At 34.0% G+C, this 26,905-nt stretch overlaps 1 protein-coding gene across 15 annotated transcripts in view; it reads left to right on the top strand.

Moving 5' to 3' along the window:
* Positions 1-26,905, top strand: part of nfasca (neurofascin homolog (chicken) a) — a 129,819-nt gene that overhangs the window by 92,717 nt on the left and 10,197 nt on the right. For 7 of the 15 annotated variants that reach the window (XM_051122226.1, XM_051122231.1, XM_051122228.1 and 4 more), the window contains 9 exons: positions 685-895; positions 979-1,098; positions 1,235-1,408; positions 1,678-1,707; positions 6,115-6,396; positions 8,419-8,538; positions 15,421-15,570; positions 19,619-19,747; positions 20,598-20,667. In XM_051122226.1, coding sequence (XP_050978183.1) covers positions 685-895; positions 979-1,098; positions 1,235-1,408; positions 1,678-1,707; positions 6,115-6,396; positions 8,419-8,538; positions 15,421-15,570; positions 19,619-19,747; positions 20,598-20,667 — 1,286 coding nt within the window. Of the gene's footprint in view, positions 1-684; positions 896-978; positions 1,099-1,234; positions 1,409-1,677; positions 1,708-6,114; positions 6,397-8,418; positions 8,539-15,420; positions 15,571-19,618; positions 19,748-20,597; positions 20,672-20,850; positions 21,625-23,504; positions 23,517-26,877; positions 26,896-26,905 lie in introns of those variants that run through there. The other 8 variants (XM_051122240.1, XM_051122237.1, XM_051122236.1 and 5 more) reach the window with 5 other exon arrangements.

Genomic DNA, 26,905 nt, shown 5'->3' with positions numbered 1-26,905 from the left:
TTTTAAATTTTTATATTAACAACAATATTCTATTTATTAAATCCAGGTATAAATCTCATGTTTAACAATTTAAACAGTATATTTTACTTGTAAACTTATGTTCAACTACTTTTTAAAGGAGAGCTCCACTTCCAGAACAACAATTTACAAATAATTTACTCACCCCCTTGTTATCCAAGATGTTCATGTATTTCTTTCTTCAGTCGTAAAGAAATAGTTTTTTGAGGAAAACATTTCAGCATTTTTCTCCATATAATGGACTGATATGATGCCCCGATTTTAAAATTTCAAAATGCAGTTTGAGGCGAGAGAGACGCCGACTCCCGCTATAACTTTACCTGCTGGCGTTGCCTTGCGAAAGTGTTCATACCCCTTAATTTTTTGTCATGTTGCAGCCTTATGTTAAACTGTTTTAAAGAACTTTTTTCGCACATCAATCTACACTCCATACACCATAATGACAAAGCAAATAACAAGTTTGTAACAACTTAGCAAATTTATTAGAAATAAACAACTGAAATGAGTATATTGCATAAGTATTCATACCCTCAACGTGGTACTTAGTTAAAGCACCTTTACAGTCTTTTTGAATACTAAATGAATACTTTCACAAGGCACTGTATATTGCTCTAAAAAGACTTATTTGCCACCATTTCTAACTCAATATTCATATCATATTCTCAGTTGTACTACTGGCGGGAGGCCAGCCTCATAAAGGGCCTGAAAGTGAACAAGACAAAGTTGCATAAAGGTTTCTTCACCACGGCCGAACATCCCTCTGGCATCCTGACAGAGCTTTTTCCATACAGCAAATACAAGATGTACATGGTGGTAGCTAATAGAGAATACGAGGGACCACAAAGCAACACTGTGGAGTTCAACACCAAGGAGGGAGGTAAGATAAACCATACTCTACTTTAGTGTTTGTTGTTTGTATCCAAAAGCAGAATATGAACAGCTTTTATAATCCTTTCATAGAGCCAGGGGCTCCAAAGTACTTCAGGATTCTGAGGCACACAGACGTGGTTCACCTGAAGTGGGACAAGCCCCTGGAGCCAAACGGTGTCCTGATTGGATACACACTCCAATACCACACAGGTAAGCCTACCGTACACAAATAGAAACCTCAAAAATGAGTAAATAAACATACAGAAAGCCACACTAACAGTCACTCAGAACACCCTAGCAAACTCATAATTATGACTGTGAATTATAAACATAATTACGATTCCAGTGAACGGGACGCAGGCAGGGGAGAGGAAGGTCCAGAGTTTTCCACCCAACGTGACAGAGTACACCATAAATCTGCCTAACCGCTTCACCCGGTTCAAGTTCTACCTTACAGCTCGCACACAGGTCGGATCAGGAGAAGTGTACGCCTTGGAGTCGCCACATTTCACTAATGAAGGTCAGCAAGCGAGTCATTTCTCTCTAAAGTCTGTGAGCTGTTAGAGAATCTGAGAGCAGAATCATTGTGTGTTCCAGTCTGTGCTCCACCCTGTCGTTCTCTTTCCTTCTAATAATACTTTACCGCCTCCTTCACACTGTTGTTTCCTGATGCTTTGTGGTGTCTTTAACTCTGTCTGTTTCTCTCTTAACTGCTTGATTTCTTCTTTGTCTTCTTTGACTTGCTCTCCCCTCTTCTCCTCCTTGTCTTTCCTATGGTGTTGACTGAAGGCACCCCAGATACTGACTCTACAGTTGTAGGTAATGGGGGAATGGATTGCCTGCCTGCCTGCCTGCTTGCCTCTCTATTGCCCAGCTCTGTCTCTGCTTCAGCCTCTGTCTGTCTTCCTCTCAAATTCTCTGTCTACTTCTTAAATATGTAACAGTGCAGCTGAGTACTTAAAGGAGAAGTTTACTTCCAGAACAAAAATTTACATATAATTTACTCACCCTCTTGTCATCCAAGATGTTCATGTTTTACTTTCTTCTAATATAATGGACTTCTATAGTGCCCCCCGAGTTTGAACTTCCAAAATGCAGTTTAAATGCGTCTTCGAAGGACTCCACATGATCCCAGCCAAAGAAGAAGGGTCTTATCTACCGAGACGATTGGTTATTTTATTTTAAAAATGTACAATTGATATACTAACTGTTTCGACCCGGATTACACAGAGTACGCATGCGCATCACAGAGCTAGACAAGACAAGCATTTGAGGTTAAAAAGTATATAGACTGTGATTTTTCAATAAAGATAATTTCTTGAAGACATGAACATCTTAGATGACAAGAGGGTGAGTAAATTATCTGTACCCTTTTTTTTTTAATTTTTGGAAGTATTTGAATGTTTTTTTGAAAAGAGGTTTTTTATTTGGTACCTCTAGGAATTGCACACTTCACCTTTAACTCTAATACTTTCTCCGCTGAAAAACACTATTCAGCTGCACTGTGAATAAATGCCTGTCCCTATCCGTTTATTTGTCCGTCTGCCATCATTCATGTCACTTTGTGCTTTCAGGGATGGGCTCTTGCACTTTTGTAAAGTCTCTGAATCTGCTCTCAGTGTAGATAACTAGAGTTTTATCTCTTCATGATGCTGGTAAGATGCTATTGCGCGTGAAGCGCCACACAAATAAGATTAAAGTTGTGTGTGGCTCTGATGTAATTTATGATGTATCGATTGACACCTAATCCCTGATGGCACCTTGCTACTTTGGCCCTGACATCGCTTCCTACCACATGCCTTGCTTGGCATATCCTAGCATGCTCCTCTCACCATTTTGGTTTAAAATCTAGCTAGGAGCCAGATTGAACCACAGAGTTTGAAAAATAGAGACCTCTAGTGGTAATGCTTGATACAGTTGTTTGTGTTTAGGGAAGTTCATATTTAAAAAAAATCAAATATTGTGTGGACATGTCTGAGGAGAATGCTGTTGCTGTTGTTGACCAGTTAAATGTTTTGGGTGAAAATTGCATCCATTGAATATGCGCTTTGTGTTGACAGCACTGAAATCTCAATCTTCTCTTTTTCCGGTAAATCTAAAGAGCATGTTGTCATGAATGCTGAATAAATATAATTTCGTACTGGAGGATACCAGTTATATCATTAGCCCATTGAATTGTACAGTACCTGTTGAATCAACATTTTTCTAAATGTTATTAAAAATTTAGATTTAACACAGATTGCAAATAGTCAGAGAGGAAGCAGTATTTGTGTAACTTTCTGCTTTCCTTTGCCAGCTGCTCTTTCACAGTGAATGCAAATGATGCAAAATTATGATTAATACCCTAAAATGTCAAATCTATCAGTATTTTCATAGTTAATTAATTGGTGTTAACATGCAAGACTAAGCTTTACAAAAGTGACAGAAGTTTTCTCTTTTCAGTCATGCAAATAATGCTGTGCAACGAATGAAATTCGATTTTTCGTGCTACTGTATGGTTGAGCGGCTTATGGAACAGTACTAATGGAGTGATTATGTTTGGTTGTGAATCCATCTATGACAAAAACAGCATAATAGTTAATAATAAGTAATTATGAGCTGTTTTCTAGTATGTCTCCAGTAGCTCCTCTAAAGTTGTTGTTTATGTGTAGCTTGTGCAAGTGCAAGCTAAATGCTAAGAAATGATACATAGAGGTTAGTATTAGATGAGGCAAAGCTGCAGACAGTGAGGGTTGTGTTAAATCAGCTCACCATTAGTCAAAAACTGTTGCTTTCGCAATGCACGCCGCCGCTTTTGCTTGTGCCACCTTCATTTCTCTTCTGTCTAGGACATTTTTTTTAAATTTCGTGTGTCAGGTGGAGACATACAGGTAAGAGAGCACTTAGTTATGGCTGATTGGCTGTGTTGATCTGAAACCACACCCCTGTGCAAAAGATTCACATCCATTAGCATGTCTTGGTCTGGCAAAACTTAATGTCACCAAGCGCTCCGGGGCTCTCTGACACTCTGCCTGGCTTAACCTTTGCCAGATATTGATGCTTTTTAGTTCTGCCTGTCAAACGGAGTTTGGAAACTGCATATATAGTTTTTATATGGAACTCAAAGCACTGTCGTTTCTAAGGTAAAAGCTTCCAAATAGCAAAGATGTACAATAAGGAATATTTTTCATTATGAATCTCTATCTTCCGCGATAATGATTCTATCCACTGTGTGTTCTTCTAATGGATTTCCACAGAAATTCTCTTTTTGTATTGACAGCTCTGCAAAGTGTGTTTCAAAATGCCAGTAGATGTGAGGATACATATTGTAGCAGATGGTTGCAGCTTTAGCACAGTGGTCTGTAGTGACCCTGTTTTTCCCCTTGGTGGTGCACCACAATCAATTTTTAGTTACCCTCTATGCAACCTCCTCTGTGGTTCTCAACAGCATGACGTGCTGACATTCATGCTCACAGATATCACAAAGCTGAATATTTCAAGCATATTTCAAATGATATTTAAGAAGTAAAACAAGCTAAACAAACAAGCACTGCAAAATATTGGCATCTTGAAGATGCAAATATTCTTTACTGCATGACAATTTCTGGTCATACTTGGTATTTGGATGTCTGTCATGATCTAGAAAATTTAATTCTTATATATAAAAAGGCATTGGGACAATATATGATCCTGGACCACAAAACCAATCATAAGTAGCATAGGTATATTTGTAGCAATAGCCAACAATACATTGTATGGGCCAAAATGATTGATTTTTCTTTTTATGCCAAAAATCATTAGGATATTAAGTAAAGATCATGTTCCATGGAGATATTTAGTAAATTTCCTACTGTAAATATATAAAAACGTAATTTTTGATTAGTAATATGCATTGCTAAGAACTTCATTTGGACAACTTTAAAGGCGATTTTCTTAATATTTAGATTTTTTTAGAGCACCCTGAGATTCCAGATTTTCAAATAGTTGTATCTCTGCCAAATATTGTCCTATCCTAACAAACCATTCAACAATGGAAAGCTTATTTATTCAGCTTTTAGATGATGTATAAATCTTAATTTCCAAAAACTGACCCTTATGACTGGTTTTGTGGTCCAGAGTCCCTAAATTTTTGACTGGTAGTGTGTGCAACGAACACTGCCGTTCAAAAGTTTGGGATCAGTAAAGCTTTTAATGTTTTAAAGGAGACTTTTATGCTCATCAGGGCTCCGTTTATTTAATTAAAAATACAGAAAAAACAGTAATATTGTGAAATATTATTACGGTTTTAAATAGTAGTTTTCTATTTTAATATACTTTAAAATAGAATTGAATTTTCATCATCATTACTCCAGTCTTCAGTGTCACATGATCCTTCAGAAATCATTCTAATATGCTGATTGATTATCAATGTTGGTTGATTTATTGATTTATTAACTTTTTTTGGAACCTGTAATACTTTTTTCACGATTTGGTGAATAAAACGTTAAAAAAAAACGGCATTTATTTAAAATAGAAATCTTTTGTAACAATTTACACATTCAATTTAGCGTTCAAAGTTTGGGGTCAGTAATTTTTTTCTTTCTTTTCTTTGAAAGAAATTAATACTTTGATTCAGCAAGGATGTGTTAAATTGATAAAAAGTGATAGTACAGACTTATGTTTTGAATAAATGTTGTTCTTTTCAACTTTTTATTCATCAAAGATCCTAAAAAAGTATAAATTTTACTTCTAGCACTGATAATAACTTAGCATATTAGAATGATTTTTGAAGGATCGTGTGGCACTGAAGACTGGAGTAATGGCTAATGAAAATTTCATTTTGTTATTTGAAATGGCTAATAAGAGCATAAGAGACTTCTTTAAAAACATTAAAAATCTTACTGATCCCAGACTTTTGAATGGCAGTGTATACATGCATACATACGTATACACCCACATACAAAAAATAATAATAATAATATTATTATTAATAATATTATAAAATAATAATTTTTTTTTTTACATACTTAATGCACAGTTTGTAGATAATAGTATAAATAGCAGGTAGAATACAGTAGATAATATGCAGCATGCAGTATTCCATTTGGAACACAGCCACTTTCTTTCACCGAATAAGTTTTGGAAAAAGGGAACTGTGGAAATTCCATTTAATTAACTCATTCTTGTTCTGTGTTTTCTTGCTTCTCTGTCTCTCTTGTGCTTAACCCTGGAACTTCCACCTAAACTTGTCTCTGTTCTTCCTCTCAGCCGTTAACTTTACAGATGCCTTGATGTTCGAAACTCCTCCTCCTCCCCCTCCCCTCTCCACTGACCCAATCCCAACAATACTTACCCCAGAACCAACCACACCAGCCCCTACAACTGCTGCTCCGCCCAAACCTACTACTACTACCACTACTACTACAACTACTACAACTACTACTACTACTACTACAACTACCACAACTACTACCACTACTACAACAGCTTCCACCACGATTCTTCCTGTTCGGCCCATGCCTCCTAAAACAGTGGATTGGAAAATGCTGGGTATCTGACACAGTGTGCATTGGAAACGGCCACAGTATAGACCAATTAGATCAAATCCGTGTGTCCTCTTGTTTAGGTGACATTTATTATGTATGACTGACTCGGTTAGTGGGCCATTTAGGACAGGGCATGATTGATGTTCGTCCAGTTCCTTTATGGACACACAATACTCAGATTATGCAGAAATAGTACTGACATTTGCTGTACAAAAAGTCTAGTTGCATTAGAAAATTAAATGCATGATGTTGAGCAATAAACAAAAAAGTTAGAAATGAAATCACACATAGCAGATATTGATAACGTTTTCTAGTTAAAGCATTCAGCTCTTTTAAAGACCCCATGAAATGTTCTTTCTTATGTTGATGTATTTAAAATGACAGTATTTACAGGTGGGACATAGCTGTTTTTATAGCTAAAAAGCTTAAACTAAACACGATAATATACCGTTTTCATACATTATGACACCACCCACACTGCTTGAAGTGGTATTTAGATGAATATTTAAATATGTGCTATGTGCTAAATTCTCAATAACATAACAGACACATAACAAAGTTCAAACTCTGAACTTCATTTTGACCTATTTAGTTCAAACAGATGTCACACTAGTTAGTTCTTTGATGTTGCTTGAGGTATATTGAGCCCTTAAAGGGATAGCTCAGCCAACATTGAAAATGACCCCATGATTGACTCACCCTCAAGCTATCCTAGATGTATATGACTTACAATCGGAGTTACATTCAAAAATATCCTGGCTCTTCCAAGCTTTAGAATGGCAGTAAATGGGTGTTGAGATTTTGAAGTCCAATAAAGTGCATCCATCCATCATAAAAAGTACTCCACACTGCTCAGGGTTAATAAAGACATTCTGAAATGAATCGTTGCATTTGTATAAGACAAATATCCATATTTACAACTTTATAAATCGTAATTTCTAGCTTCCGCTAATGGTCGTACATGCGTTCACGAGAGAGTGGCATTCCAGTGGATGACATGGGACGAAGATGAACGGGGTTCCGAACACGGAAGCGCAGGAGAGAGAGCAAAACAAAACACCAGACACAAATTAGAATTACAAAACAAGAATTTGAAAAGAAAAATGTCAGAGGATTTCAGTATAAGCCAAGCCAAGTGTTTTTGCTTTGATGTAAACAAAACTACTACTACGACTAGCATTTTCTCACTGGAGCTTACGCTACGTCTGCGTCCTACGTCATCCGCTGGAATGCCACTCTCTCGTGAACACACGTACAACAGTTAGCAGAAAGTGTAAATATGGATATTTGTCTTACACAAATGCATCATTTCGCTTCAGAAGGCTTTTATTAACCCTGAGCTGTGTGGAGTACTTTTTACGATGGATGGATGCACTTTATTGGACTTCAAAATCTCAACACCCATTCACTGTCAATGTAAAGCTTGGAAAAGCCAGGGCATTTTTTTAGTTTAACTGCAGTTGTATTTGTCTGAAAGAAGTCGTATACACCTAGGATGGCTTGAGGGTGAGTAAATCATGGTGTAATGTTCAATTTAGGGTGAACTGTCCCTTTCAAAGTAAGGTTTTGTATGGCGAAAATCAATCATGAAAAATCTGTCAAGGATTTGCCATCGGATTCAAGCTTGTTAAAGCATTTACTCATAATTTGCCGCGTTTAACCAACAAAACACTTAGTTTCAAAGTAGTGCTTTATGCATTGCTACACTATTGATAATGTTTGCTAATGTTTTCGCTAATGTGGCCATGAAGGGAACATTTTCATTCTAAAGAGCATTTTATTACACCAACATAGAAATATGCCCCAAAGTGCAGAATAATAGCCATATTTTTTGGTGTAGTCTTTCCAAAGGATTGTATATACCTGCTAAACATTTACATGCTAAAACATGCTAAAAAATCGAACTAAAAGATACCAATGTCAAATTTAGGTTTCATGGGGTCTTTACGTTTAAGCGTATGTAACCTTACCAGTGTCTGTATCCAGAAATATTGAAGTGTACTCCTCTCCCACCTGTTCTGCATAGCCCCGAATGTAAAGATCTGGAATCTGACTGTGGATGCTAACAATGACTATGCTAACGTCAGCTGGAAGCACAACTTCTCCGTTGGCAGCAGCGAGTTTGTGCTAGAGTTCACACTGGACAGTAAGAGCCAGATGCACCTATGGAGAGCTTATAAAGGGAACGCTAGATTTTACTGGGCCTGCTGGAGACCCAAATCATCCTCTCGTAATGTTTAATCGGGCCTCATTTATATGGCAAATTTGAAATAAACATTACAGGGAGCTCAGGTTTTATTTAGAAGGGAGGTATTGTAAATGTTGTTTGAATTGTTCAGCGTTTATGATATCTCCCTGCTGTGATTCTCTGTAATGTTCTTTTTGTTCAGCTTGTTAACTTAATGTGTTTTAACACCAAACTGAGGCAGTCCTCCAGCATGTTACTCAATAATATCATATCTAACTGCAATACTGCGTTGTGCTTTGTGTCATCAGCAGTCATGCATGTCCCCTTTAGAAAGCTCTGTTTCTCACTGGTGGCTAAGAACAGGGAGAGATTTGACTAAATCTATGAGGGGGAGAGAGACGCCTTGAGACTGAAAAAAAGAGATGACCGAGACCTGCTCTAATTGGGCCACAGAGAATTTCGGTCAGTAAGCTAGTGACTTTGAGGCACCCAGCCGTCCATTCTTATTATATAAAGTACTGAAGTCACTTCAGTATTTAGCAATTTTGTCTTGTTTTTTACCAGTAAAAATATAAACATTTTTAGATGTAAAGTATCTAAAAATATATTATATAAAAACATATAAAGTATATTATTTATTTAATATTTATAATTATTTTAGATATTAATCATAATATATTATAATCATAATATAATTGTTATAATGAAATAATTATTTCTTGTTTTATAATATAATATAATATAATCATGCTTTCCATGAAAATGTATCTTTTTAGGATTTTGTTTCGTCAAATTTTTGTTTTGTTTTGTTTTTTGTTTTACTGGAAACCAAGACCAAAATAATAATTTTATTGTTCTACTGTACAGATTATATTATATTATTGTACTGATTTTATTTATTTCTTTATTTTCTTAATTCTATTTTATTCAGTGACTTTACTCTCTTTAGACGTTTTAATTCTTTTAAATTACACAGATGACATTTTGCATAAATTATATTATTATATGTATTATTTGTTTAGCTATTTAAATATACTGTATATATAATAATATAAAATAATATAATATAATACAACATAATATAATATAATATAATATAATGTAATGTTGTTTTCTATGATTTTTTTTTTTCTAGGAAATTCTAGGAAAATATTTTTATGATTTTTTTTCCCCGTCAATTTATTTATTTATTTATTTTATTATTTTTTGGAAACCAAGACAAAATTACTGATTTTAATTATTTATAAAATCTGTTGTACAGACTATATTATACTACTATACAGATTATTTTCTTCGTTTTATTTTAAATGTATTAAATTTTAGGATTTTTTGGTCATTTTTTTTAAATGAAAACCAAGATAAAATACAGATTTTTATTTACTTTTTAATATAATATAATATAATATAATATAATATAATATAATATAATATAATATAATAATATATATTTGATTTATGCTTCATGTATGATTGTTGCTCAATAATGTAGTATAATTTAATATAATATAATGTAATATAATATATATTTGACTTGTGCTTTGACTTTGCTCAATAATATAATATAATTAATATAATATAATAATATTGCTTTCTGGGAAAATTTATCTTGTTAGTATTTTTTGTTCGTTTCTTTAATCGAGGTCAACTTTTTTTTTTTTTACTGGAAACCAAGACAAAAATACTAATTTGATTAATTTTTTTCAGTGTCTGTACTCTCTTTAGCCATTTTAATTATTTTTGACTACACAGAATGTAAATCAAAAACCATTCTTCATCCTTCGTCAGTGTTCTGTTGTGCCTGTGCATGTTTAAGCCGGTCACAGCATGGAAAAGATACACACATTACATAACTAGTATTCGACTAGTGGATATTCCTCTACCAAAGTCTCTCTCTTACTCACTTTCTTGCTCTCTCTCTCTCACTTGCCGCTTGCTCCTTCGTCCTTGAGCTATCTGTCCGGCCCATCAGATGTGATTGCTCACTCCACTTTTACCTCAGCAGTATTCATTGTCTGGCTGCCCACAGCTGCTTGGCTTATTGTTCATATTGGCCACCATTGCCCCATCCCATGATTGGATTATGCCAGCAAGCCTGCCATATCGGATTGATGCCCCTTGGGCTTTGTTTTTTATTCCTTTGGTGGAAACGTTTCAGAGGAAGATAATGATGAGGTGAATGTTTCCTACCAAAGGTCTCCTCAAGGGGAGAGTCAGAGTAATATATTTAACCTTGAAACATGTTGTACAGTACATCCTGACGCAAGCAGGTGAAAATGTAGCTGTAGGGAACTGGGTTTCATCCAAGAGGTGCATCAACTCATTTGTTTTACACTAAGGAATACTGCATTTTTATGGGATTAAATTACATCACGACCAATACACACAAGTATATCCCATGCAGACTATACTGTTTATATAACACTCCCTCTATTTCCTTCTTCCTCTTCCTCATCCTGTCACCATGTGCTGTCAAGATTGTGGCAGCTGCATGCATTCTGTGTGAGGCATGGTGTGCGACAATGTCTTGCTAGATATTGAAGCTCCTCAGCACGTCTAAGAGCAGGACATTGTGACATTTGCAGAGTTATCAGCCCATTTTGTGCATGTAATATGGGAATAAATTGAATTTAAATGCACATTGCTCCTGAGGTAGGGAATAACTTGGCTTTTAAAGGCAATCGGCATATTTATCAAGCTATTAAAGACCTAGATACACATTCTCCTAAAGGAAATACATGTATCAGTGCTTGCAAGGCCACAAACAATAGTTTTAAAAAGGCATGCAAGATATAATGTTTTCATATCAACAAGCACCTGATAATAACCTGATATTATTTAATTGTGCATGCTTAATTGTTTTTACAATTTTGGGTATTAAGACTTGTATGGCTTAATATAATGTAAATGATGTCTCAGACTGAAATACGTAGTAGAAAACCCATGAAAGATCTATATTAATTTAAAAATCCATGTCGTTTTATACTTATTTTGGACTGTGGGGGATGCCATTATTTCGCTCATGTAAAATGGTTGCACTCAGTGAGCTACAGGCGCTACCTGTTGCCATTTTTACCACAGAATAAGGAACTCAGAAAATAAAATACTGTTACGATGCCACATTGCGCAGCTGTTGGTTGTAATATTCAGTCGAAGGGCAACAAGAGAGGCAATATAAGTCTTCACTGCTTTCCTAGAAATAAGAACAGGAGAAAAGAATGGGAAGATGCCTGTGGACGAATAAAACTTCCTAAAGACCTGCGTCTTTGTTCTCTCCACTTTAGCCCTGATGCCTTTGAGGCTTTTAGTAGAACACATCTACTGAAAGAGCTTAGAAATGGCAGAGACAAGAAATGCTAGAAGCCATCTTGATGGGATGTAGACATGTCGACGCTTGTCATGTTGTTGATTTCACTTGATATCCAGGGACGTTTAGACTCAATGTTGGAAAAAAAATCGATGGTATGGCATTTGGTCTAAGGCCTTATAAAATCCGTTTTATTTTTTTCCAAATTCCGTTTTTTCCGTTTTAATTGTTTTGGATTCCGTTTTCTGGACTCTTTTGATAATGGTTAAATTACATTTTATCAATCAATTAAAATAATTAAAATTCTGAAATTTATACAATTTAACATCAATTTATTAAAAGTTGATAAAAATTACATGTTTAGGCCCCTATTAAATGTTTTTTCTCACCTTCTGTTTTATTGCTACTAAATTCTGTATAAGCATGTCTAATTATTTGAATGCATAAAAACAGAATAATTCTAAGTTTATTTTTACAATATTTTACAGTATTTAAGTTTATCTGGTTATCAAATGAAGGCATAAAATATTAATTTAATTTATCTTTTAATCAAATTCAAATTAAACAAACTTTATTATTTGGCAAACGAAGTTAGTATTAAAATTAAAACATGAAAGAAATATTGTGTGATTATTCCTTAATAAAATAAGGTTTTAACAGTTTTAGCAATCATAGTAGTAGTATTACGTACATTCTACTAAACAATAGTAATGACGGGTTGCTGTGTGTATATGATATGAGATAGTTTCTCTCGAAAGAAACGGTAAAATGCACGTGAAGAAACTTCAAAGCAGTTCTGGAAATGTTGTTCATGTATTTATGTCCTCATTTGGCGAGACGACAGACACTGAAATCATCGCGAGCGTCACACGCACTTCAGTATGTGTGTAGTAAACAAAACCATGCTTCTGCGCCATTCACACACACAGAGACACGCAGAACATGAAATATTCATATTCAAACAGTGGCGGCTACTGGTCTGTCAAATAGGGGGAAGCTCATTTTCGGCCTACATCGTAAAATTGTCTATTTATTTATTCACAAGAATGTGCCTTATTGTCATAAGTCACAATGCAAACAATCGTAAAAAAAAAAGCTTTAGTTTTATTATGCAAAATATGATGTATTTTTTCTTTTAGTCAGATGCTACTATATAGTATAAATATTTTGCAATTTAAATAAGGTTATTATGGAGATTTATTTATTTATTTATTTCTAAAGTATTTTAATAGAAATATAAGGTTTCATTATGTTATGTTAAAATTTTTCAAGATTACTATATATATATATATATATATATATATATATATATATTTATATTAATTTATAGTCATCCTCCATGTTAATATTTAATGTAGTAATCTATATATATATATTGATTACTACATTAAATATTAACATGAATGAATGAACGATCTAAAAAAAATATTAAACTCTGTAAAAGTGAAACAAGGAATGTGGTGTATAATTGTGTGAAATGTATGATGAAAATCAAGCAATTTCGCCAAGCAAATATAAAGAAATAGGTTGCAGCAGTTTTATTTCGACTGAACTTGAGAAATCCACGATGGGACTGAGCGCGAATAGCTTCAGCGATTCCTTATAGTACAAAATCGCTGTCAGTCAAAAGGAGATGCAATCTTTCGACAGACCCTCCAATCATCATGCAGAAGCTCGGAGTCCAGGCCAGCCCACTCCTCATTTGCTCCTCATTCACCCCCAGAGACGCTGAGCGTCCGTGGGCGGGACATAATCGCAGCGTTTATCCAATGACCGTCTAGTTTCAAAGCACTGAAAAAAAACGTTCAAAGCAGCCCCATTGAAGTCAATGGACGCTGGGCTTCAACGGGGAAATGCACTGTGACGCTACGGGAATGTATGAGAAGAAAATCAAGTCAGCCGACCTGCTATATCTAACTGATTCTGAACGAACTCGTCTTTGAGATGAACGTTTTCTAACGCATTTTTAGTCAATAAAATGTTAATACAATAGTACATAATTTGACCATTAATTTTGTGACATTATAGGGGAAGCTGAGCTTCCCTTGCAGTCTTAAAGAAATCGCCACTGTATTCAAATAATCTTTTCGCCAAATATTTAGAGATACTAGTCCATGTCACGATTTGATTTAAGTGTAATGACCTACTTTTGATGAATTCATCCAAACTTTGACAAATTCAGTGACATTCTACATTATACTGTAAATTCCGTTTTTATGACTGGAAATTATAGGGCCCTAGTTTTAAGTCTACGCTTATATACATCGCCATCTGTAAACTCTTTCAGTAGCTGTGGTCATCGTATCAGTATTTTATTTTCCGAGTTGTGTTGTGGTAGAAATAGCAACAGGTAGCATCAGTAGCTCACAGAGTGCAACCATCGAAACAATGGAGCCTCCCCTCAGTCCAAAATATGTATAAAACGATGTGGATTTTTAAATAACGTAATTCTTTCATGGGTTTCTACTACAGATTTCAGTAAGAGACATCATTTACGTTATATTAAGCCATGCAAGTCTTATTTCCCTTTAAAGTTAATTTTTAAAACCACTGATAATTGATAACTGATCATTTTTAATGCAGTTTTTAGCAGATCTTATGCCTTTGTTTAGCGTAAATTACATTTAAAGTAATTTTGCCGAGGCTTAAATAGATGCAAGAAAGCCAGTCGTTGTGAAAATTGGTAATACAACATAACATTTTACATCAATTGCAGAAGTTTAATACTCAGAACAAACCCTAGCCAGAATGTTTGTGGAATATCTGTGCCTTGTAAGCACTGAAATTAAAGCTAAATATACAAAAAGAGTTTTTTGAATGTATAAATAAATGGGAATTATCTAAAAGGGAAAAGTACTTCTTTTCCAGCTCTTAGCTAGTTTGTTCACTTTCAGGCACTATAAGTGAATTTGGATATGCGTATTGTAAAAACCAATGGCTGCTTGCTTCAAAGGCTGTTATATATGGTGATATTTTGATATGCAGGGATCTGCATGAAACTCACGCCAAGCCGTGAGTTACCCAATGCATGATGATTTCATTTAAGTTGCTTATGAAAATCATGCAACCTCATTGAAATATCATGCCCACCTTTTGACAATGCCATTGGGATTTGTCTCTCCACTTCTCGGCTTCCTCAGAGATGAGATGAGGTCTGTGGGTAATTGAGACAAGGTGCACCTCCCTCCACTCTAGACCGGAGTTCATTATAGCAAATCCAGTGTGAGATATTAAGCGGCAACTTCACATCAAAGCTTTTAACAGGCATCACTGAAGCAAATGATGCCCCTAATACACCAATGCCAGACTTTGATGTGTGCTGAGAGAAGATATTCCAGTATTTTCGCTCCCAGCCTGCTTAAAATTTTCTTTTCATACAATCTCACTTAAGATTTCTCACACCGTACAAAGGAGATTCTTAAATATAGAGTGGATAAGGATGCAGCACATTTCCTCAATTAACAAACATGACCTGCTTTGGTCAGTTTAGTGTAGGCTCGGTTTGATGGGCACCTCTCTTGTGTCTCTTCCTGAAGGTAATGGGTCGATGAAAAGCATACAAGTAAACCACCAGCCTCCCATTAAGCTGGCTGGGCTGGTGGCCGGGGCCAAGTATCGGTTGCGGGTGTATTCCCATGAGCACAACTCCATCAGCAGCGACTATGTCATGTTCGAGACAGGCAGAGGTGAGGGGTGGCCAAGACATAAGGGAGAAAGAAAGGGTTCAGTTTGTGACCTCGACCTATAGCAAACTGTATGTGTTATATTTACTGATGAGTAACCGTCACTGGTAACTGGTAAAGCTTGGTGCTAGCAACGCCGAGGGCATGGGTTCATTTCCCAGGGAACAAAAAGTATTGTGAATTTGTCATTGAAGATCATTTTTCGAAGCTTCAGATGCATTAGCAAACTTATTTTTTCCAGTAGGATGCATATGTGCCTCAGGTGGTGCGAGCAAGATGAAATCTCATGGCATTTTGTGTAAGAGCACGCTCAATAAGATATCGATCCTTGTGATGATAAGGATCCCCGAGCCGTGTAAATGCCATTTTAGGTGGGATGTTTGCTCTGTTTTTCGGGTATAGAAGATTAAGTTCATAATAATCCAAACCATCAGCTTTTTTGTTTGTTCCTCTCACTGATAGATCCCTCTGTGATTTTCCACATAAAAAATGCCACTAAAATTGGACCATATATTATACTATATTAGTACTCAATTAAAAAAAACAATCATTTGATTACTCGATTAATCAGCAGAATAATCGACTGATTACCAAAATAATAATTCGAGACAGCCCTAATATTATATTATATTATATTATATTATATTATATTATATTATATTATATTGGGCTGTCACAATTCCTCGATTAAATTAGTGTACTCAATTATTAAAAAATTATCTGATCACTCGATTAATCAGGCAGAATAATCGACAGATTACCGAAATAATCTTTAGTGACAGCCCTATTATATTATATTATATTATGTTAGGCTTTCATGATTTCTCGATTAAATTTGTGTACTACTCGATTAAAAAAAAAATCTGATTACTCAATTAATCAACAGATTAATCAACCGATTACCTGATTATCAAAATAATCGTTAGTGACAGCCCTAATATTATATTATATTATATTATAATACAGGACTTTCACAATTCCTCAATTCAATTCGAGTACTTGATTCTTTTAAAAAATCTGATTACTTGATTAATTGACAGTAAATCGACTGATTACCAAATTAGTCATTAGTGACAGCCCTATGTTATATTATATTATATTATATTATATTATATTATATTATGCTTTCACCATTTCTCAATTAAATTTGTGTACTCGATTACAAAAGAACATATCTGATTACTCAATTAATCAACAGATTAATCAGCCGATTACTGAAATTATATTTAGTGACAGCCCTAATATTAATTGTATTGTATTATATTATATTATATTATATTATATTATATTATATTATATTATATTATTATATATGGCTATATTAAATTATATTATATTAAATTATATTTATATTATTACTCGGTTATAAAAATGTATCTAATTTCTTGATTAATCGGCAGAATAATCGACTGATTACTGAATTATTATATTATGTTATATTATATTATATTATATTATATTATATTATAATACAGGACTTTCACAAGTCCTCAATTCAATTCGAGTACTTGATTCTTTAAAAAAAATCTGATTACTCGATTAATTGACAATAATCAACTGATTACCAAATTAGTCATTAGTGACAGCCCTATCTTATATTATATTATATTATATTATATTATATTATATTATATTATATTATATATTATATTATATTATATTATGCTTTCACCATTTCTCAATTAAATTTGTGTACTCGATTACAAAAGAACATATCTGATTACTCAATTAATCAACAGATTAATCAGCCGATTACTGAAATTATATTTAGTGACAGCCCTAATATTAATTGTATTGTATTATATTATATTATTATATATGGCTATATTAAATTATATTATATTAAATTATATTTATATTATTACTCGGTTATAAAAATGTATCTAATTTCTTGATTAATCGGCAGAATAATCGACTGATTACTGAATTATTATATTATGTTATATTATATTATATTATATTATAATACAGGACTTTCACAAGTCCTCAATTCAATTCGAGTACTTGATTCTTTAAAAAAAATCTGATTACTCGATTAATTGACAGAATAATCAACTGATTACCAAATTAGTCATTAGTGACAGCCCTATCTTATATTATATTATATTATATTATGCTTTCACCATTTCTAAATTAAATTTGTGTACTCAATTACAAACGAACATATCTGATTACTGAAATTATATTTAGTGACAGCCCTAATATTAATTGTATTATATTATATTATATTATATTATATTATATTATATTATATTATATTATTATATATGGCTTTCACGATTCATCAATTACATTCGAGTACTTGATTCTTAAAAAAAATTCTGATTACTCGACAGAATAATCGACTGATTACCTGATTACCAAAATAATCGTTAGTGACAGCCCTAATATTATATTATGTTTTATTATATTATATTATATTTATATTATTACTCGGTTATAAAAATGTATCTGATTTCTTGATTAATCGGCAGAATAATCGCCAGATTACTGAATTAATCTTTAGTGACAGCCCTAATATTGTATTATATTATATTATATTATATTATATTTTTATATATTTATATTATTGCTTGGTTATAAAAATGTATCTGATTTCTCGATTAATCGACAAAATAATCGCCAGATTACTGAATTAATCTTTAGTGACAGCCCTAATATTGTATTATATTATGTTATATTATATTATATTATATTATATTATATTATATTATATTATATTATATAAGGCTTTCACGACTCATCAATTAAATTTGAGTACTCAATCATAAAAAAATCTGATTACTCGATTAATCGACAGGATCAACAGTCAACAAGCACATAAAATGCAATGTTCGGAAGTTTGGGTTCAGTTAAAAAAACTAAAGAAAGAAGTTAATAGCTTTATTTATTATGGATGCAATAAATTGTTCAATTGTGGCAGGAAGGACATTTGAATATACTTTTCTAACTTAAATTTAAATGTGTCATTAACAAGAGACTTTTATTTAAATACATTTATGTTTATCAAACAATTACGAAAACTATGTATCATGGTTTCCCCTAAAATATTAAGCATCACAACTGTTTACAACATTGATATTTATAGAATTTCTTGAGCAGCAAATTAGCATTTTAGAATGATTTCTGAAGGGTCCTGTGACTGGAGTAATGATGCTGAAAATTCAGCTTTGCCATCACAGGAATAAATAGCATTTTAATTTTTAAAATAAATGTAAAATAAATTGTAAATTATTTTTTTTTTATTTAATTTAACTTATTATGTACTTACTTACTTACTTGCTTACATAATTAATTAATTATTTAAATAATAATTAAATAATTATTCAAATTCAAAATATTTTATATGTAAAATATTTTATAACATTTAATATTAAATAAAAAAAAAAAAAAAAGATTTTACTGTTTTTATTAAATAAATGCATCTTTTATGACCATATAAAAGCTTTAATAATTAAATAAATAAGTGAAAAAAAAAAAAGTACAAAGTTTGGCACTGCAGTTTATCCATATACCTTTCAATAGAGAACTGGAAAAACATGTATTCCACTCTCTGAAATCGCTATCAGGAGAGACTAAAATGTTTCGCAAGATGCATCTGTAAAGACCCTTTTTTTGAAAAGGGGAGTATTTGATGATGCGGTTAAACCAAGCTTTACTCGGGTTCCGTTTTCATCAGATAACTTTTTATGGAGAGAGCGCCCTGTGCTCTGATGTTATTATCAGGATGGGTAATTCAAATCCAGATCCGCTGTTCTCACCGCTAATGTGTTTTTGATAAAGGATGGCTGTCAAATGACTCCTACCATGTTGCTGAAAGTCAGTGAGATTTATTAGAGTCTCCATTTGGTGTTAGTGTGTTCAGCTGCTCCCCAGACTCGATAAATCATGCCAGAAGAGAACAAGCTTCTTCATGTGTAAAATGATATGTGGGAGTTGATATCTGCCATTCTTGCCTATAGATGTATACCATTACAAAACTTAAACATTTTATTCTGTACCTCTCTTTTCTCCTCCTCTTCTCTGTATGTGTGTGTTTGGTTGTTAACAGCCTACAAGGAGCAGGAAGACATCGCTACTCAGGGCTGGTTCATTGGGCTGATGTGTGCTGTCGCGCTGTTGGTTCTCATCCTGCTCATCGTTTGCTTCATCAAGAGGAGTCGTGGTGGAAAATACCCAGGTAAAATGCAGGAAATACACAAGGCACGGGTGATCATTTTTTATATGCCATTGTAATTTATTAAGCCAGGGTTTTGTTTTATTTTATTTTATTTTTGGATTACGACAATCAAACAATGGTTATTTTATTTTTTATTTTATATTTTATTTTTAGTTGAAAACATTTAAACAATGATTATTTTATTTTTATTTCATTATTTTATTTAATATATTTTATTTTATTTTATTTTTTGGATGACAAAAATTAAACAAGGGTTATTTTATTTTATATATTATATTATTATCTTTTATTTTTGGTTGACAACAATTAAACAAGGGTTACTTTATTTTTTATTTTATTTTTATTTATTTATTTATTTATTTTAGATGACAACTAATAAACGAGGGTTATTTATTTTATTTTATTTTTGGAAGGTGACAATTAAACAAGGGTTATTTTATTTTATTTTATTTATTTTTGGATGATGACAATTAAACAAGGGTTATTTTATTTCATTTTATTTTTGGATAATGACAATTAAACAAGGGTTATTTAATTTTATTTAATTTTATTTTATTTTTGATTGACGATTAAAAAAGGGTCATTTTATTTTTATTTTATTATTTTATTTTATTTTATTTTATTTTATTTTTGGATGACAACTGTTAAACAAGGGCTATATTTTATTTTATTTTATTTTTGGATGACAACAATTAAACAAGGCTTATTTTATATATTATTTTATTTTATTTTTGGTTGACAAACAAGGGTTACTTTATTATTTTATTTTATTTTATTTTATTTTATTTTATTTGTCCACATGACCTCAACTGTTTTATGTATGGCTGTTTTTTTGTTTTTGTTTTATCAGTGAGAGACAAGAAAGACCTCCCCTTAGATCCTGTTGACCATAAAGACCAAGATGGTTCATTTGACTATCAGTAAGTTTGAACTTTTGATCACTTTTATCATAAAGCAAAGCTGTATTTACCATAAACAGCTGCTGAATTTGTGTTATTCAAGGGAAAGGGCCTTCAGTACTCTATTTAAAATTGTTTATATGCACTTTCTGCAATTTACAACACTGAACCTGTTGATGAATAACTTTGTTCTACCTGTTACAGGTCCTGAACTTAGCTCACACCCTGCAGAGGGGAAAATGCCTTTCTCATTTTAATCAAAAATAACAACTAACCACGTAAATATTAAATAACAAATTACATAAACACCCCCAAAAACATTTGAAGAGGCTTTTATATTACCTAACCACAAAATAACCCTGCTACGGTTAATACAGTAGATCTCAGTGTGCTGGACAGCAGCTGGAAAACAGTGTACCAAATTCTCAGGAAACTCTGGTTGCCATGGAGTTTAATAAAAATCTCCAATGTGTATCTTATCACCAACATCAGCTACTGTAAATGAGTCCTCCCTGTACAGTTCTACCTCTGCTCTCTAAACCGGATCTCATAACTTCAAACTCTGAAGTCCTGTAGTGACAGGAAGAAATAAGTGTGCAGCTATAAAGAGGAGTTCACACTGCCCCAACAAACACCAACATCCAGCGCTTGACAATCTTACTTCAGTATTATTTATATACTATTATAATGTTTATTAATATTTTGAATGCAAACTTTTATTTTTACATTTTCAGTTTCATTTTATTTAATCATTTTAGTACCGCAACTTAAGCTTATTTCAGTTAGTACCCATTTTAAGTTTTTCATCTAATATTTATATTTATTTAATTTGAACTTTATTTCAATTAAAGAACACTATTTTGAATCATTTTGGCTTTAGTTAAAGGAACACCGCACTTTTTTTTGAAAACTGTTTAACTGTTTAACTCCCCTAGAGTTAAACAGTTGAATTTTACCATTTTCGAATCCATCTCTGAGTCTGGCGGTAGCACTTTTAGCATAGCTTAGCATATATCATTGAATCTGATTAGACCAATAGCATCTCGCTCAAAAATGACCATATATAATGAGGATATTTTTCCTATTTAAAACTTGACTCTTCTGTAGTTACATCGTTTACTAAGACTGACGGAAAATGAAAAGTTGCGATTTTCTAGGCTGATAGGGCTAGGAACTATGCTCTCATTCCAGCGTAATAATCAAGGAACGTTGCTGCCGTACCATGGGTGCAGCAGGCGCAATGATATTACGCAACGCCTTAAGGGTGACCGGCACTAAGTTTGCGTAGATGCAGAGTTGCAGCCAAGTGGCAACCTCCCGGTCTCCCTCTTGAAGCCAACACGGAAGGGACTAAAACTGCAATTCATTGACTGGCCGCTAGAGACTGGCTGCAAAAGGGAGTCAATCCCATAGACTCCCCATTTTAAAATGCCCAACTTCACAACAGAAAAAACAGTTTACAACCTGGTACAAAAAGTGATTTTGGTCTATATAGCTAATTTTGCCCTTCATATCAACTGTGAGGGGGGTGAATTTTTTTATAACTCATCCGTTTAATTTATATTAAGCCTTAAAGTGCTGCATAATTTAGGGCGTGGCCACTTAAGTGACAAGTGGATTGCCACTGCTGTCACCACCGTCGCGCTAGGCGGGTGTGGTTTTAGCAATCAGCTCCACCCACGTCCCGCCTTTTTGCCCTTTTTCGATTATTCGGGAGTGACGTGCAATGACGCGATTCCAAGATGGCGACGGCCGACTCCCGCCCACTATGAGCTTCAAAAATGCTCTTCAGAAATCTACGGGTGACGTCACGGACGCTACGTCCATGTTTTTTACAGTCTATGGTTGCAGCCGGCAGAGTCACGACAGCAAAGTTCCTTGATTATTACACGCGAAATTAGAGTATAGTTCCTAGCCATATCGACCTAGAAAATCGCAACTTTTTTTTATTTTTTGTCCGTCTTTGTACACGATGTGACTATAGAAGAGTCAAGTTTTAAATAGGAAAAATATCGAAACTCTTTGGTCATTTTTGAGCGAGATGTAAACGGTCTAATTGGATTCAATGATCTATGCTAAGCTATGTTAAAAGTGCTACCGCCAGACTCGGAGATCGGCTGAATGGATTCGAAAATGGTAAAACTCAACTGTTTAACTCTAAAGGAGTTGGAAAATGAGCCTATTTTCAAAAAAACTGGAGTGTTATAACAATACAAGCACTGGCGCTTGATGGTTTTGTTTGTATAAGTGTGTTACCACGATGGCATTTGTTAGGGCAATGTGAACCTTAACAAACATTTTTCTACTTGTCATCCTTAGTTTGTTTTCAAGGTTTTATTTTATAAGCCCACAACCTGGGTACAAAGAGTAAAGAGAAGTGTCAGAAGTGTTTACTCAGAATATATACACCACTACAAAATGTCCGACAGCCGATATAGTGCACTAATGGTTTCACATACAGCAGTGGCTTCATTTGACAATTCTGTCTAAATGTAACATGGATTTGTAGTGTGATTTGATGTAATCCTCTTAACCACTAATTGAAAAACATGCTCTAACCATTTGGACTACAGCATTTTTAATAAAACCACTCGTGTGTCACAACAGTTTAATTATTAACACTTACGTAATATTAAATGGTTTGCCTTTTGTCAAAGCTAATTCACTCAAAGGAGATCAAAACCACGGATCTTCAGTAGCTGATTAGCTTAGTCATTCTAAGCCCTCCCTTTTTATTTACGCGATGGCTTTAGCACTAACTTCTCTCTCCATCTAACATGTGAATGATGTGGTCAACTCCATCTTCATGAACCCTTTTCTTCCCCCTCCTCTTTCAAATTGGCGGCTGGGTTGTTAAGGAACGAGAACAGGTATTTGGTTTCAGCACATCATCTCAGCCTGAGCATGTTATTGGTTAGCCATGTGGATGACAGAACAGGGACTAAAACTGCTGTCCACTCAGTGTTTGAGCTCTTCAAAGGTGTTAAACACCTTGGTCCCTTTATTTTGAATGTAATCCAGCAATTTTATAAAAGTAAACACACCGTGTCCTAACCAAACACAATGCAATAAAGCAGCTAGGGCTAAAAGCCAGCTACTACACTCTAAAAAATGCTGGGTTAAAAACAACCCAACTTGGGTTATTTGGCAACCCAGCGCTTGGAAAATATTGGACAGAACACATGCTGGGTTATTTTGACCCAGCTGGTTAGGTTAAATGCTTTTACTAAACATGCTGGGTTATTTCATGTTTAAAAAATATTATATTGCTGGCTTACAATGGGCTGGAACTTATAAAAACACACAGAGAATTACTAGAGGTAACAGCAATAATCAAAAGATCAAAAGAAAACTGACAAAATACAAGACAAATTGAATTTATTTGAGTGAATACAGCATAGTTTACAATATTACATTAAGCTTGTTTAACAATCATTTTAGACATAAAAATGTAACATTTAAAAGTTTTAGTGTATTCAACCATTCTCTGTAATCGCTTTTTACTGAAATAGCACTAATTCTTGTACTGGTGTGTCGCAGAAATCTGAGCCAATGAAGGGCTGCTGTTCGCCAGAGGTAACTGCGAACTTCAGACCACGGCCTCATGATGCCATGACTGACTCCAAAACCTGCCCATAAACAAACAGTACTGACATTAGAGAACATATTTTAAGATTAAACTCAGTACAATAACGAATAAAATTCATTTATTTTATGCAACGTTTCCATCCTGCAAAACAACCGCTGCTGATGCAGCTGACTGACATCTCGTCCCTATGTTGCGTTGTGTAAAATAATACATTTTACAGCACAGTAAAGACTTTATAAATGGAATAAAATGTATACAAACCTCTATTTCTTTGAAAAAGTGCACCAAAGAACCAGTCTCTCCTGTAGAGAACTCAAAAAGCCTGCGCACTGAATGTAAATCAGCAACTGGGTTGTTTCGTCGGAGACAGGCTTAACCTAGCTGTTGGGTAGAAAAGAATAACCCAGCGTAAAAATGACCCAGCAACTTAGTTACAGAAAAACTACCCAGCACCTGGGTAAAAAATATTTAAAATAGCCCTATAAAATGACCCAAGAAGTTGAACCCAGCATTTGAGTAAAAAAAAAAAACTCAGCACCTGGGTAAAAATATTAAAAACAACCCAATAAAATGACCCAACGAGCTGAATCCAGCATTTGGGTTAAAAAAATAACCCAGCATTTCTTAGAGTGTAACAGCTTGGTTTTTAAAGGGAATCTCGGGTATTGTATGGCTTAATATAAAATAAATGATGTCTGTTACTGAAATACGTTGTAGAAAATCCATGAAAGATTTATGTTATTTTAAAAACTCCACATCGTTTTATACATATTTTGGACTATAAGTTCAATGATGTGAAATGGTTGCACTCGTTGAGCTACTGGCGCTACCTGTTGCTGTTTTTACCACATCTTAACTCAGAAAATGAAATACTGATATGATACCATATTGCGTGGCTTTTAGTTGTAAATTTCAGTCGATGGGAAGTCTTCAGTGCTTTCCTAGAGAAGAAAAGAAGAAATAAATGGGAAGATGCCTGTGGACGAATAAAACTTCCTAAAGATCCGCGTCTTTGTTCTCTCCACTTCAGCCCTGATGCCTTTGAGGCTTTTAGTAGAGCACAGCTACTAAAAGACCTTATAAATAGCAGAGACAAGAAACGCTAGATGCCATCCTGGCAGGATGCAAACATGCCGATGCTTGTCATGATGCCGCAGCCACCGAAGTAGTTTCTCCGTGCGGATTTCACATGATATCCAGGGGCGTTTAGACTCCTTGTGGGGATAATTGATGGTACATTGGTTTAAGCCTACTCTTATATTCATCGCCACCTGTAAGCACTTTCAGTAGCTGTCGTCATCATATAGCGCCAGTAGCTCACTGAGTGCAACCATTTGACATAGTCCATAGTCCAAAATATGTATAAAACTATGTGGATTTTTAAACAGCGTAAATCTTTCATGGGTTTTCTACTACATATTTTAGTAAGAGACATCATTTACGTTATATTAAGCCATACAAGTCTTAATACCTGGAATTTCCTATTAACTAGGTGTGGATAGTGACAGGATGTTTTCAGGGTATTATATTAAACATAAATATGTCTAAATTGCCTAAAATCTCCGGGTTTTGGCTTTATTTTTCTATTGATAGCTCTCACCAGTCATCATATACACATGTATTTGGATTCCTTTAATTGTTCTTTGCAAATCCCACTCTCGCACGCCACGGTTGAGTTTGTATAATGCTTGCACGCTATTTGTCAATCTACTTTTAAGTCAAGTATAATATAACAGCAGGAAAATACTGCCAAAACCTAGACATTTTACACAATTTAGAAATACCCTAAACATGATATGTTTGGATTGCTTGTGATTGTGTGGTATCTTGAAGCATTTTCACTTTTTAAGAACAGGAAACTGCTTGTCACTTGTAACTTGTCGGTTTAGGACACGGTGCTGTAAGGGTCAATGTGCACCATTATTGCATGGTTCATAAAAAGCCATTCATCTCCGAGAATGAATTGGAATATGTATTAAAAGCTTTAGCCTGAAATAAAATGTCAAGTGCTAAAATGTTTTATTCCCTCTTAAAATAATTTTTCTTATATATATTAAAAAAAAAAAAATCATGATTCATTAGTTTTCATTGTGAGGTTAATATTTTAAAAGCTGAGACTGTAATGGCAAGGTTAATTATTAGAAAGGAACCAAGGTTTTTCCTCCCACGTTTAACACCCTTGAAATTTCGTTCAGTGGAAAGCGCAGTACACAACATTCAGTGACAGCATGAAAATGATTCTGCTTTGTTCAGAAGAAACTCAGCTGAACGTAAATTTGCATGCAAGGAGTTTGCTAGCAAAACGTATGGTTTTTCTATTCATCGATACCCTTTGGCTTTCAGAATTTATAATGTATTTTCTACAATCTGAGTCTGCTGGAGATCAGCGCCCTTGGGTTTTGTCAGTAATCTGTATTCAATAGGATGCCACATCTAGAAAATAAACAAAAAGCTAACAACAAATTATATGCTGAGGGCTGTTTATAATTATGATGTTCACTGCATCATTTTCTTTTTCTTCTTTTTTCTTTTAAGTGCCTCTTTGATGGCACAAATGTTTCGTTTTATTCATTTTTCTCACTTTTTCTCCCTTAATCATTTTTTATTCTTGGGTGTTTTCCATTCCCGTTGGTCCAATGAAGGTCTCTTGAAAGGCAAAGGTATGAAAAG

The sequence above is a fragment of the Labeo rohita genome, chromosome 11 (assembly GCF_022985175.1).
Source record: "Labeo rohita strain BAU-BD-2019 chromosome 11, IGBB_LRoh.1.0, whole genome shotgun sequence".
NCBI classification, from domain to species: domain Eukaryota; kingdom Metazoa; phylum Chordata; class Actinopteri; order Cypriniformes; family Cyprinidae; genus Labeo; species Labeo rohita.
Note: the sequence above shows the minus strand (reverse complement) of the source record. Positions and strands in the feature narration are given on the sequence as shown.